Consider the following 14903-nt stretch of genomic DNA (forward strand, 5'->3'; position numbering starts at 1 on the left):
TCTTATTTTATGAATAAAGAAAACGAGGAACGAGGCTGTTAGTTGTTTAATTCTTTTGAAGTTGTGTACACAGACGATAAAGCCAAGATACAAACCCAGGCTTACCAGCAAGCTCTTCCCTGCGATGTTCACCTGACTCACTCCCTCCATTCCTTTAGAGTCTTTGTTCAGAAAGCATCTCAGTGAGCCCTAACATCATCCTAATTGAAAGTTCCCCAGTCCCAGCTCTTCGTATTTCTTCTCCCTACCTTATAGATCCCTATAGTTCATCTGGTGGTATCCATATAGACTTTTAAAACTGCATTCACTTATTAATTTTGGGGGGGAGCACTGAAGCCCACGCGTGCAGGTTAGAGGACCACTCGGGGACATCAGTTCTCTTCTCCTGCCACATTGAGCCTGAAGATCAAACTCAGGTCATCAGGCAAGGCAATTGACCTTTACCCACTGAGCCATCTTTCTGATCCTTCATGCAAACTTTATTAAGATGTAATTAATATCCCACACCATACAGTTCATCAATTTAAGCTGCACAATTCATTGGGTTTTGCTAACATGGGTGGAACTGCATGACTGTAACCACAATTGGCTCATAATATTTCCTTCACCCTAAAAAGACATTCTGTGCTTATAGAATCAACAGGGCCCTAGATTTAGTAGGTCCTCAGACCTTAGCATAACTGACTCCCATGATGGAAGTACCATTCAGGCTGTAAAACTCAGCACATAGACATAGCATCCCCTACCAAAAGTGAAAACAAAACCCTCCAGTTCTGGAAAAGTCTCTAAATGCACTAACCTTGCTTTTGGCTTCTGTAGCTCTGCTTCCGGCTAACTGTTCTTATTAATTGAAGTGTATCAACCCAGGACATGGTTTTTGTGTTTAAAAGCTTACCCTGAGAAAGGCTCAGGGCTACACTGAAATCCCAAGCACCCAGTATAGTCATTGGCCAGCTAATAAAGACTTTCTATTGGCTTAAACCCATGTCCAAGGAGTCTCTCTGGTAAATATCCCACAACATTTCATTCCATTTCCTTCATGACACATATTCTCCCAATGCTTTGAGTCCTAGACAGTCATTTTCTGTCTCTGTGTCTTTACTTATTCTGGACATTTCATGCAAATGGAATTACATCATAGGTGACTTCTGTGAACCAATTCTTCCATGTTTTTAGCATGATTGATGTTATACATTTTTTGTTTGCTTGTACGCATATATGAGCACCATGTGAGTTCCTGGTACTCATAAAGGCCTGAAAGGGAGGAAAACACACACACATACGCACACAGCATTGCCAACCCCAAGATGAGGGTATAGTTCAGTTGGGAGAGAGCTCATCCAAAATGCACAAGGCTCTGAGTTCATCCCTAGCACCACGTCCTGGTAATGTCCCTAACCCCAGCACTTGGGAAGTAGAGGAGATCAGAACATTCAAAACATTCCCAGCTCCCTACAAATGCCCCTTTCCACTATTATTCAACATCCCAAGGCTATGGTGGTGGTTTGAATAAGAATGGCTCCCATAAGCCGGGCAGTGGTGGCGCACACCTTTAATCCCAGCACTTGGGAGGCAGAGGCAGGCGGATTTCTGAGTTTGAGGCCAGCCTGGTCTACAGAGTGAGTTCCAGTACAGCCCGGGCTATACAGAGAAACCCTGTCTCGAAAAACAAAACAAAACAAAACAGAATGGCTCCCATAGGCTCATAGATTTGAATGCTTGGTCACCAGGGAGTGACACTATTCGGAAGAAGTGTGTCACTAGGGGGTGAGCTTTAAGGTTTCAAATGCTCAAGCCAGGCCCAGTGTCTCTCTCTTCCTGCTGCTTGTTGATCTGGATGTAGAATTCTCAACTATTTCTCCATCTCTGTCTGTGTATCTCCATGTTTCCCACCACGATGATAATGTACTAAATCTCAGATACTGTAAGCCAGCCTCAATTGTTGCCGTGGTCACGGTGTCCCTTCACAGAAATAGAACATTGACTCAGACAGCTACTATGTAAGTGGATAAATGCAGAAACAACTGAACTACCCTTAGAGGTAGGGATTATCACTTTTTCTTTGAGACAGGGTCTTGCGTAGCCCAGGCTGCCCTCGAACCCACTATGTAGCTGAGGATGACCTTGAACTTCTGATCCTCCTGCCTCCACATCTCAAGCTGGGATTACAGGCATGCATGACCACACTGGGTTTATTTAACTCTGGGGATCAAATCCAGGGTGCTGTGCATTGTGGGTAAGCACTCTATCAACTGAACTACATCCACAGCTGGGATTATCACCCTTTTAGATAAGCAGAAACCCAGATCCTGATGTCAATGCCCAATAGAAGTGCAGACAGTAGGTCAGGAGCCATCTCAAGATTGAAAAGCGCTTTCTTGATGCTCCTCCAGCTGGTCTCATGTCCCCACATCAGTACAATGAGGTAAGATGCAGGATATATGTCCAGATACTCCAGACATCCCACAGAGACTTGGGGATTTTGTTTGCGGCACAGGCCTGTTTAGGGACGAGGTGTGAAGCATGGGTATAAAGGAGGAAGAGGGAGATTGTTTCGCTCACTAGTGGGTTCAAAACTTTCATAATCCTAGGTGCCTACCACCCAGCATCACAGCGGGGGGCTCAGATACAACTGCCCAGCAGCGGGGCAAGTAAACCCACCCAAGCCCACCCCTTCCTCATAGATGCCCCAATTGTAGGGTCACGACACGCAGCTGTGAAAAGCCAGCCCAGACCTGGGCTCCACTGTGCTGCTGCCTAGGGTGAGATATGAGTCATCTCTGAGTCTTGAATAGACTTTGCTCTCCTGGAGGACCTCTGGTGGCCTTTCGACGAACAGCACCGGTTCTGAAAGCCTAGGTGGGGCTCCAACCGACTGTGGCCTATGCTGGGTCTCCACTGGCTGCTTCCATAGTGCCTGTAGCTCACCCTCCTGATGTGAATCCTGTGCAGAGACATGTGCCTGTGGCCTTGCAACGATCCATCACCTCCTCCGTGGTACTCAGACCCTGAGCTACTGGATGTGGTTTCCCTCACATAGCTAGCAGGAGTTTCTGCCTTAGAACGGGCCACCAAAGGCCGCTTAATTACATCCAGGTTTCAGATCTTAAAGTCCCTTTGGTCACCTTAATCAGGAGGTCCCTGCCACTGCTGGACCAAAACTACCTCCAAACTTGGTGCTCCCCTCTTTGATTCTTTTCCCAACAAGTCGAGATATGCCACACCTTGCAGGAAGTCCTCCCCAGGTTCCTAAAGCTAAGAACAGCTTCCATTTTTCTTTCGGGCCCACTTAAATGTGTGTGTTAAATAATGCGGATGTGTGTCTGAGTGTGAGTTTGTGCATATTTAAGTGTAAGTGCCCATATAGGCCAGAAATGTTGGATCCCCTAGGAGCTTCGAGTTCAAGGCAACTGAACCACCCCCTATGAGCACCAGCAACTAAACTCTGGTGCTCTGAAAGAGCAATGTGCACTCTTTACCGCTGAAGCATCTTTCCCAGGTGTTCCTTGCTGGCCATATTCAACTTGGCTATCTTCCTTTTCACTGTCTTCCTACAGTTTTAGTAAAGATAGGGAGGCTTCTGTGGGATGGTGACAGTCACTGGGACAAGTGGCTTCAAGTCTCCTCCCAGAAACTTGACTTGGTTGTGCCCATGAACTTGCTACTTAGTGACTCTGAGACCCTTCTTGGAGGGTAGCAGGAGACCTGAGAAGAGCAGAAGCTCTGATGGGAGAGAGTTAGTGTGGCCATCCAAGTTTTACTGTGGCTTTCTGTCAGGAGATGGTTTCCCAGTCAGCTTCCCAGATCTTTACCCTGTCCTCTGACCCCTTCCACTTTGAGGGTAGAGACACTCTGGCCATCTCTCCAATGCCTTCCCAAGACACTGGACAAGGAAGTCCCCAAGGAAGGAAAATATGGCTTGTGTGTCCAGTTCCAAACCTTCAATATAAATGTTTATTACAATATAATTTGTGGGCTGGAGAGACGGCTCAGTGGTTAAGAACACATTCTGTTCTTGCAGAAGATCTGTGTTTTCTTCCCAGAGGACACATGGAAGCTCACAAAAAAAAATCTAACTCCAGTTGAAGGGGATCTGTCGCCCTCCTCTGGCTCCCTGGGGCACCTGCACTCATGTGTGTGTGCGAGCGCACACACACACACACATACACACACACACAAATTTTAAAAATCCTTTTTAGAGATACACTTTGTGCCCTCTGAAATTTCTTTTTGCCAAACAAAACCTCAAGCGAATGAGCTTTAAAATAAGTACCTTTAGAGGTTATAGTAATATTTGTTTCTCTAAAAATGTAGGACTAAATCATTAATGCCCTTGGCATTTGGAAGTTTGCAAAGGCTTCTAAGAATAAAGCAGAGTTGTTTTGCTTTTGGTTTGGTTTTGGTTTTGACTTTCAGAGACAGAACCTTGTATAACCAGGCTAGACTCAAATTCACTAGAGAGCCAAAGTTGACCTTGAACTCCTGATCCTCCTTCCCAGTGTTGGGAATCAATCGCCATACCTGACAGAAGCGGAGTTTTCTCAGAGCTGAACCATCTTCAATAAAGGCTGAAGGAAGTGGGTGGGGCTAAGGATCTGTTGGTAAAGTGTTTGCTGTGATCTGAGGACCCAAGGTGGATGACCAGGACCCATGTTTTAAAAGAAAGCTCTGCGTGCTGGAATCACTAGGGACTGCTGGCCAGCTAGCCTCACTACTTGGCAAGTTCCAGGCCAGGAAGAGATGAAAGACCCTGTCTTAAAAAACAAAAGGTGGTCGATGCCTAAAGGATGACATCCACAGCTGGGCGGTGGTGGCGCACACCTTTAATCCCAGCACTTGGGAGGCAGAGGCAGGCGGATTTCTGAGTTTGAGAGTTCGAGGCTAGCCTGGTCTACAGAGTGAGTTCCAGGACAGCCAAGGCTACACAGAGAAACCCTGTCTCGAAAAAAAACAAAAAACAAACAAACAAACAAACAAAAAAAGAATGAGATCCAAGGGTATCCTCTGACTTCCACATGCATGTACACACATGCACATTCACACACATATACATACGCACACATCTGCACACATACACACATAGACACATAGACACAGTCATACATACATATGCACACCACACACATGTACATATATACACATACACACATATACACACATGCGCTTATGCATACACACATACATATACACACACACAGACATACATATACACACACACATACATATACACACACACATACACTCATACACACACACACACACTCACCAAAGGGAAAATAAGATTGAGGGAAGATATGAAGCCGCAGGGCTGTGAAGGCCACGGGCAGTTTGTCAAATACATGCCCAGGAAGCTGGAAGGCATCTCTATTCTTTCTCCAAGTAGCCATACTGGGATTGGGAGGAGGCGTGAGCAAAACCCACAGCTCTGAGGAACATTGCGGTGAGCTCTTGCAGCTGAACACACATGCCCTAGACTAACCTCTGGAGCACCTATGAGTCTGAGCTGCCAGGCAGCGGGGTCTCGAGACCGTTCGAAAAGGGGATCCATGTGATGTACATCACAGCATCACCACTTCCTAGAGACTTGCCAAACAGCCAGGGTGTGGTTTGGTTTTTCTTCCAGGAGTCTTTTCGGTGGTAGGCCGCTAGAAGACAAATCTACTGTTTGTGGATGCCCCAGTCCCCACGGCTAAGAAAACAAAAGCTACTGTGACATGATGTAAGGCTTTGGCCTTATTTATTTATTTATTTATTTATTTATTTTACAGTCAATTCCACGTGTAAAAGACTTCATAAAGCGTTGTGGCTCTAGCTGTACCCCAAATGAGCTGCTGAGGATGGGGTTGGCTATTCTGGACAGACTCCATTAGGACCTCCACGTGGGAATGTGACTGGGTTTCTTGATTCTAATGAGCATGAGTTTACAGAGTCTCCCTGAGACTCGTCTGTGCCTTTGGAACAGCTGTTTACAAGACGGAAAAGGCAAGGCACAGGCGTGCAACACGTCCTTGCACATGCACCACGGCGAGGTGATCCACAAAGGCTCACAACATACAGAAGAGTGGAAGAAGAATGTTATCTTTATACCCCACACCATTCCACCAGACTCTCAGGTCTAAAGGACACAGAGCTCACTTGACAAAGACATTTGAACGGCACTATTATGGTCAGTTTCTCTCTTAGGTACACACTGCAAAAATATTTAGCTTTCCATTCTATGAATATTGTATATAAATATCTGTCTGCCTTTACTACAGTTTACACACATTCACTTAGCTGTCATGATTCATCTACACACAATCCTTACTGAGGCGGTAGACCGCCCTGATCTGGCACTTAAAAAATATCAGGTATCGGTTCGTGTTGGTTTTAGTTGGGGGGTGGGGGGCGTCTTTCAGGATGTGCTTGTTAGTAAGGCAAAATTATGCAAATGAGGAAATGTCATGGTGTTTTGGTCTGTTATGAAGCATGAAGGTTAAATCACTACGGGTAGTTTCATTTTGGAAAACTGGTGCTGTTGACAAAGCTCCTGGTTTCTTCTCAGGTCAAGCGGTCACAGGTAACTTCCCTGATCCCTTTAATAGTAGATTCGCATTTCTCAGATTCCAAACATGGCCATCTATACGCTTTAGAGTACCATGTCACAAATCAGACATATCTGGGAATGAAAAGGGTTGGGCCACACTGGATGCTCCCTGATGGGAATCGGAAACTGTTTGCACTTTTGGTTGTTGATATGTGAAAACTAGGTGGAGAGGGGCCTCTGTCCTAACATTAAAAACCATGGTCTCCAGTTCCACGCCCTGATGGTCCGGAGCTGGCCCCGTGTGGCGGAACTGTGGCCTCAGAGGAATCCTTCCCTCCACGTCGCGTCCCTGACCAGGCAGCTGCAGCACTGGATGGCAGGCCACCAGCTGCTGCAGTTCAAGGGTTCCACATTTGCTTTGGTCATCATCACCTTAGAGTTGGAGAGACTCATGCCAGACTGCTGTGCTCCTATATCTGATCTGCTAAAGAAAGGACAGGTAGACATCAACTCGGCCCTTCTGGCTGACATGTTCTGTGCTGCAAGGGGTACCCAGGACCCTTCTTGTTCCTTTATGAACTCCAGAAGATGTTTGGAGCATGACGGCTGTGGCAAGAGACTAACTGCAGGCCATGCTTTCTGTATGTGGTCATGCTCTGTGTTCCCCGGGGGTGGCAGACCTTGAACTCATGGGGAAGGATTTTGGGCGGTGAAGAACAAGAATACAGACAGTCCATTAGCCACGAGAATTGGGAATGGGCAGAGGACTAGGAAACTTAAATGTTGGGGATTACAATGAATTATGTAATAATAAATGAAAGATTATAGACTTTCCTTCTACAGGAGTGTGTGGTGACAGGCAGAGGGTGGGGGATGACGTGTCAGCAGCCCTCGGGACAGATTAGGATGAGATGGTAGAGTAATGATAGTTATTGAGGTTGGAAGTTGGAAGCGTTAATGGTATGAAGTAGGATAGTTGTACCGTGCTCATAATGTCTGATGTTATCATGCTGGCTCTTGGCTGCCCACTTCTGTGTCTGAGACGATTCTGTTTCAAGGTTACCACTCTGTGTTGGCACATATCAATGCTGAGCAATACGGTGGCTGAGTGGCACTTGTAAAGCCATGGCTGAGAAGTTTGTGGTGACCTTCCTGCACCACTTCTGTTTCACCAGCCAGCCAGCCTCTCTGCTACCATCTCGAGGCCCCCGGGACCTGTGGGAACCCACCATGCTTGGATGCTGATAGATTCTTTGGCTTTGAGTCTCATAATGAGACTGGGAGAAGGCTCCACAGCAGTGGTCCTCAACCTTCCTAATGCTGTGACCCTTTGATATAGTTCCTCATGGTGTGGTGACACCTCCCTTCCCCCCCCACCCCACCCCCCGCCAACCATAACATTTTTTGTTGCTACTCTATAACTGCAATTCTACTACTGTTATGAACCTAATATAAGTATCTGGTATACAGGATATCAAATATGTAATCCCCGTGGCAGGGTCTGTTGATTCCCCACCCCCCTGCAAAGGGTTGTGACCCACAAGTTGAGAGCCACTGCTCTAGAAGAGCCTCTGGTGAAGTTCTTCAGTCCTCAGAAGAAAGTTAGGAGAGATCAGGACCAAAGAGGTAAGGTGGCCTGAAGCTGTGACCCTGCCTTTCGTCCCTGTCCCTGGGGACCAGGAAGCCAGGTAAAAGGCTATACTCTTACTCTTTCCTTCCTCAGCAAGAGCTGTTCCTAGCCCCTTGGAGCTACGGTGAACCCTCCTCAGCCTGAAGCACAGGGCTTTTGTTTGTTTGTTTGTTTGTTTTGAGACAGGCTCTCACTATGGCTCAGAACTAGCAGAGATCCACCTGCCTCTGCATGCCTAGTTCTTGGATTAAAGATGTGTGCCTGGCTCCCTGACAGACCAATTCTTGCTGTTCTACCTGCCAGGCCTGGCCAAGTCATTTCAGATTCTTAGACTTGTTCCAAACATTGGAGCAGCCCTTTTTTTTTTTTTTTTTTCCTGGTTTTTCGAGACAGGGTTTCTCTGTGTAGCCCTGGCTGTCCTGGAACTCACTCTGTAGACCAGGCTGGCCTGGAACTCAGAAATCCACCTGCCTCTGCCTCCCAAGTGCTGGGATTAAAGGCGTGCGCCACCACTGCCCAGCCTGGAGCAGCACTTCTGTCCCAGCTACCCTGCTCCCTCTAAAGGATGGAGTCTCTCCGGACCCAAGGGTCTCAGTGTGGTGGTCCAGATCAGAGAGTAGTGCATTTCCTGTGGACTCTGAAGCCCCACAGTTGCCACATGCAGAGGACTTCATGCTAAGGATGCTCCTGTGACATGTATGGAAGGGATTTGAAGGCTGGAGTGGCTGAATACGCGCTGAGGCCAGCTTGCCCTGACTGTCATGCTGCCAGGAGGAGGAGGAGACTTGGAGGATGCCAGGGAAGAAGCCAGCTGCCTCTCTGAAGCTATGCTACTGTCATTCTCAACGCTGTGGAGCCCAGCTGTCCAAGATGCCAGCTGGAGCGGTGTCAGTCTCCAAGTTAGGGGCTTGAATGACTAGGCCATAAATCTAGAGGTGGTCTGTGAAGCTTTGTCACTGTGAACAGTTCTTTTATGAATGTGCTAAGCCATGGGGGTAGGGTTGGGGGTTGGGTATAGTCTGTTGCCAGATGCTCACCGTGGTTGGGAACCAGAAAGGCCACATTGTGAAGCCAGGGTACCATTTTATAGTTTCTTTGATTTTGCTTATGAGCACCCCTCCCCAATTTATTTGTTTGTATGTGTATATATGTGGAGGTCAGAGGGCAGTTTGTGGGAATTAGTTCTTCTCCTTCCACAACATGGGTCTCAGGGATCAAACTCAGATTGGCAAGCTTAGCAGCAAGCTCCCTCTACCTAATGAGCCATTTCACCAGCCCTTATTTTTTTATTATTACTATTATTGTTGTTGTTATTATTATTTCCGAGCCCAAGTATCATTGCAGCCCAGGCTGACCTCAAACCTAAAATCCTCCTGCTTCAGCCTTTGGAATACTGGGGTTGAGGGCACATGGCGTTCCACCTGGCTATTGGGGGTTTCTGTAAACATGTTCTGGATGCTTTTAAGTGCTGTTGGAGACCTAATTCCCACTAATGGAACTCTGCGTGTCTCACTAGAGTCATATATACCTGGAACCCTAGCCCTTGGATCTTGTCAATAGCCATCTACCAGGTAGGCCCTAGGGGACGAGAGGAGGGAGCTGCAAAGGTAGGCTTGCTGTCTGTTTCATCCAGAGGACAACATCTGGGAGTGGACACTGTGTATCTGGGATTACACCAGTATGGACACCCTGTGGCAATTGGGTGTCTGCTACATAGCACATCAACCTGTGAGCCAGGGGGCTCTAGCTATAACCTGTCCCCAAGCTGATCTTACTCTCAAGCAGAGGGCAGTCCTGAGAGCCCCGTACCAGAGTAAGGATATGGCCTGTTGCTCTGTATGTCTACAAACAAACAAAAAACCTCTTTGCTTTATTTTGTTTTTTTCAAGACAGGCTTTCTCTAGGTAGTCCTGGCTGGCCTGGAACTAACTCTGTAGATCATACTGATCTCTCACAGAGATCCCCCTGCCTACTGAGTGCTGGAATTAAAGGTGCGTGCCACTGCCACCTGGCTACCAATGAAATGATTCCTCTTGGGCAGCTACCACTTCCAAAGCCAACATATCACTGTGCATCGTTAGAAGACCAAGACTGTATCAGAGGCTGGGGTCTGCTCTCCTTGCCTCAGTTTTTGTTGACTAACTCATTTCACTCCAACATACAACTGGGAATGCCTACAGTTGGTTAATATAAACACAATCCATTTTCCTTCTGTCTCCACTTGGAAGGCCCAGGGGTTAGTGAAGGCCTGGGGCCACAGGAAATGGAGATGTAAGATAGCCCAGAGGTAGCATGATCTTTCCAACACCAGCCCTGTCTCCCAGGCTTCCCACCCTCCACAAAACCATCGCAGGCCCTCAGCCCACACCATCACATTGGATTTTAACAATGACCACACTGCCACTCTTCTCCCTCAATCCTGCCAGGATGCCAAGCTTTAGCTCAGGAATTAAGGACACAGATAATCAATATTCAGGTCCCAAGCTCTTCCCATTGCTTCCAGTGTTGCCTTAGGTAATCATGAAACCTCTCTGGAGCTTCCCCTATAAACTGGGGGCAGCAATAGTATCTAACCACAGGATGGTGAGGCTTACAGATGTTAGAGCACATGACAGAGCTGAGAACACACAGTGAGCTATCTCAAGCCAAGCTTCCTTAATAAAGCTGTAAACTCCTGGGGGGGGGGGGGCAGTGCACGCCTCCTCTCAGTCTTGGACCTTGTAACTCAAGAGCCACAGACTGCAGTTTCTCTCTGTGACTGCTCCAGCCCACAAGCATTCACAGGTCCCTGCAACAGGATTCACTAGGAAATGGAATTCTTGCAGGTATGCCTCCACAAAGGTCACAGCGGAAGTAGGCTGCATACTGCCACAGCCACAGGATATTAATAGGCTCAAGAGACTCAAGCAGAAAAGCTACTGCCCAAAAATGACACCATAAAAAACTCAAAATAAATGCAAAATTTAATGAAAACAAATGAGTACAAAGTGGATGGAAAGGAACAGAAACAAGTCCATGGATGGAGGAGTAAACGGATTAACAGCTGGAGTGGTTTTAGAAATGCATGGGAACGTACAGAGACAAGCAAGCTGGCTGTCCTGGGCCTCTTACCCAGTATGAGCCCCAAACAAGGGGAGTCCACACAAACATACAGGAACATATGCGGGGTCAGGCTGCACAGTCACAGGATGCCAGAATTCATGCCACCCAGCACAAGGGAGAACACACATCCTGGTTGGCCTGGGATATATCTGCTTGATGGCTGTTGACTTGGTTTTCTTTTCTTAGTGCTAGGGAGAGAACTTGGTCCCTAGTCTGCTAGATACATTCTCTAGCCATGAGTCATGCCCAGCATATATGGGGTCTTGCTAAGTGGCTCACTATGGCCTTGAATTTTTGATTCTCCTGCCTCAGCCTCCTAAGTGCCTAAGGAGCTGACAGGATTATCAACAGCATCTTCCCCCTCTGGAAAGTACAGGTTTAGACCATAACTTGCATGGTGATTCTACCACAAAATAAAACGACCAAAGACATAACAGTAAATGTCAATGGGATCCTATGGCAGTCCTCCTGAAGCCAATAGATGACGGGAAAAACAGGCATAAATCCCAGCTGTACATGGGTCACATCCCTCAAGGGGCAAGCTTCATGTTTTTCTTGCACAACAAAGATTAATTTAACCTCAGCTAAATAAAGATAACAAAATTTCACACAGGGGAAGAGCTTGCCATGGCTGATGGGACCCATGGGTGGGGGGAACTTAGATCCTAGAAAATGCTCGTCCAGTTTCCCCAGGGATTGCTGGCAAGCTTTAGGCCAAAGGTGGGCACTAAGCATAAGAGCCTTACATGTTATGCCCGTGTTCGGTGGGCTGCAGGGCATGGTGGTAGAATTTGCTGGCTTCAGAGTCTATGAGCCTGTAATCCTGTCTTTTATACAGCCAGTGGATCCTCTGGGTTATCCTAGTCTCTGGAATATATTGGCTAGGAGAGGTTACTCTGAAGGTCAGGCTTTGACCTAAGTGAATACATATATAATTTCCCTAAGAGGAGCCACTGGCCTGCAGTTCGCCTCTGCCTCAGATACCAAAGTCCAGCATCAGTTCCGCCATGACCAGAGGCGGACTAGCTGTGACGCTCAAGAAACTTCCAGGGCCCTTAACCTAATTTTATATTCTTAAAACTGTCTTTGTAAATAGTTCAAGTGTCCAGCCTTGCAGCCAGAATCCACCCTGGTCATGGAGGATTTTTCCTCAGAGCATCAACAAATCTTAATTCTCCTCCTGTGAGGTACTTCTCACAGGTACCATTGGCCTCTGGAAAGTTGTGCCTCAGAGAACTCACAACCACCCCTCCAGCTCATTCTGAAAAAAATACCATATCAGAAGGAGCCAGACTGGTCCCGGGAGAGGTGAAGCAGGCCCCGCATAAAGGGGGGCATGGGGGTGAGGACAAACCAGTGTGGCCCCCTCTGGGTCTCAGTGAGGGGCCCACTGGGTGATCAGCTCTTCAGAATGAAGGGTATCTTTTGGGGGGGGGTTGGGGGGCCAGAGCCCAGGCTGGTGCTGTACCAACACTAAGAAGGACATTAATCTTCACCCCCATCCTCAACCCGAGGCTTGCAAACCACCAGGAACAGAGCAAAATGGCTGTTAGCACTTATCTTGTTTTCATTTTGTTTTTGAGACAGGGTCTCAAATAGTCCAAGCAGGCCTCTACCTCGATGTGTAGGCTGGCCTCTGGCTTCCTACCTCCCAAGTGCTGCACTACAGGACTGTACCATCACACCCAGTGTCCACTTTCTTAAAAGTGTGCACCTGGGAGGTATAGCTGGAGGGGATGGTCTTACTCTCTAGCATTTTGTTTTTCCTCTCTCTCTTTCCCTCTCAAATTGTCATAATACTTCAGACACCTTTATTTCCCTGCCCTGTGACTCAGCCAGGAAAGAAGTAGCAATGACCTTGACGTGACAGCCTTCTCCCCACTAAGCACACTGGTTGGGAGTAGGCGGCTATTTTGGAGTCAAACACTGAACACACATGCACTTGGTCCCTGTCACAGGTAGCACCTCTAGGGCAGAGACAAGGGTCTGGGGCTGCTGTTCCATTTACAATCACAGTAAAAACGCTGGGCGTGGTCTCGTTCGGGGCCCACTTCTGTCCATAAAGAAGTCCCAAACACTGGCAGAATAGGAACTTTATTTCCCACCTCTCCCTATATATTATAGGGGTGCTCTCTATGTAAGAAGGTTTAGGGATCTTTTTAGTTTAAAAAAAAATCAGGGAATCTGTGTTACTTATGAAAATAATGGGAGAGATAGATATTATTTCTTTTTGTACTGGTGCCAAAATGAAAATTTAGAACTGTTGAAAAAGTTATTGAAATTAAGCTCTAGGTTAGAAAAATTAAAATAAAGAGGAACCAGGCGAATTCTGCAGCATGTATCTACCAGACCGCAGGCCACGCCTAGGGCAGGCACCACATGAGTCGCTGGCTTGATGATGAACAATTAGGCCTAGCATCACAGGCTGGGGCCACACCAGAGCGGCACATAACTGCTCCGTCAAGGAATAGTGACACTGTAAATGGAAGACCAGCCACCGGCTCTGGAAAAAATAAACCTTGTCAGTTTTGGATTCCAGCATTCATGGCTTTGACACATTTGCATAGAGAAGGGTAGCTGGCCAGGCCCAGGTGGCCTGAGGCCAGCAGGTGGGGACAAGGCAAGGCTGTGAACACTGGAGTCTGTACCGGCTCCCAGTCCATCCTCACACCATGTTATGGGAGAAGGGTCACAAGGTGTAACTCAAGCAGTGTAACACATGAAAGCCTAAAGTCCGCTCTTGACATGTAAATCTGTGCGTGCTTTAACTGAAAAATAAAAATAAAACAAACAAAACAAAACAGACACATTAAAAGATACGCAGACCAAATCAAACAGAAGCAAAAGACAGCACTGGGCACTGGGAAAGAGCAGTCAGTTTGGCATTTGTGATGAGCAAAGCAGGGAACTCGCTTCAGTTTGTGGCGTCCCGGGCTGAGGGTCAAAATCTGATTGGGAAGTAATTTCGCAAAAATTGATTAAAATTTAATGAATGAGTACAAACCAACCAAAGTCATTTACCTAAACGGCCATGAAAAGCATCCACTCCCCAAATACATGCCTGGCCCACCCTATCCCAGTGGACCAGTGCAAGAGGGAGTCCTAAACCTAAGCCCCAACGCTAGCTCCAGAGGTACAGATGCCTGCGAACAGGCATGTGCCACCACACCTACCTGGCCCTGGGGCTTCTCCCAGTTTCTTATTTGGGGACACTGACTGCCAACCTCTACTTTCACAAGATAGCTTGAACCAAGCTGGCCGGGAGCAGGACAAAGCCATTTGAGTGTACAGACTGTGTCCTCTGTTCCCCCAAGAAAGGGGGGGCATCTCAGAGCTGCCAGCTGGAAGCCCACAGTGGTTGCACCTCAACCTCCACACTCAGCAAACCAAGAGCAACTATAAAATTCTCCTGGCTGAGGGGAGCTGGGCCTGGGGTCCTTCCTAGGAACAGGTGGGCTGCCAGGCATCGGGATGGGCAAGACTACAAAAGGGGGGAACACTTGTCCCAAAGCAGATAGCAAACCTTGGGAACCCCCATGTACATCTCGTCCTGAGTGCTTTGTCTGCCCCAATAAGAAGCACTCTAAGTTTGAGGCAGGACAGGTGAGAGAAAGAGAGAGAGAGGAGAAGAGAGGTGGAGAGGGG

General features: G+C 47.5%; 1 protein-coding gene across 1 annotated transcript in view; it reads right to left on the minus strand.

The window, feature by feature from the left end:
* Positions 1 to 6137: 6137 nt before the first annotated feature.
* The window catches only part of Septin8 (septin 8), a 26630-nt gene continuing 17864 nt past the window's right edge, over positions 6138 to 14903 (minus strand). Inside the window, exon 9 of the mRNA XM_028775900.1 lies at positions 6138 to 7007. Within this exon, the coding sequence (XP_028631733.1) occupies positions 6845 to 7007 (163 nt within the window). The 3' untranslated portion in view covers positions 6138 to 6844. The remainder of the gene's footprint in view (positions 7008 to 14903) is intronic.

This window comes from Grammomys surdaster, unplaced genomic scaffold (assembly GCF_004785775.1).
Source record: "Grammomys surdaster isolate TR1022 unplaced genomic scaffold, NIH_TR_1.0 262, whole genome shotgun sequence".
Classification (NCBI taxonomy): domain Eukaryota; kingdom Metazoa; phylum Chordata; class Mammalia; order Rodentia; family Muridae; genus Grammomys; species Grammomys surdaster.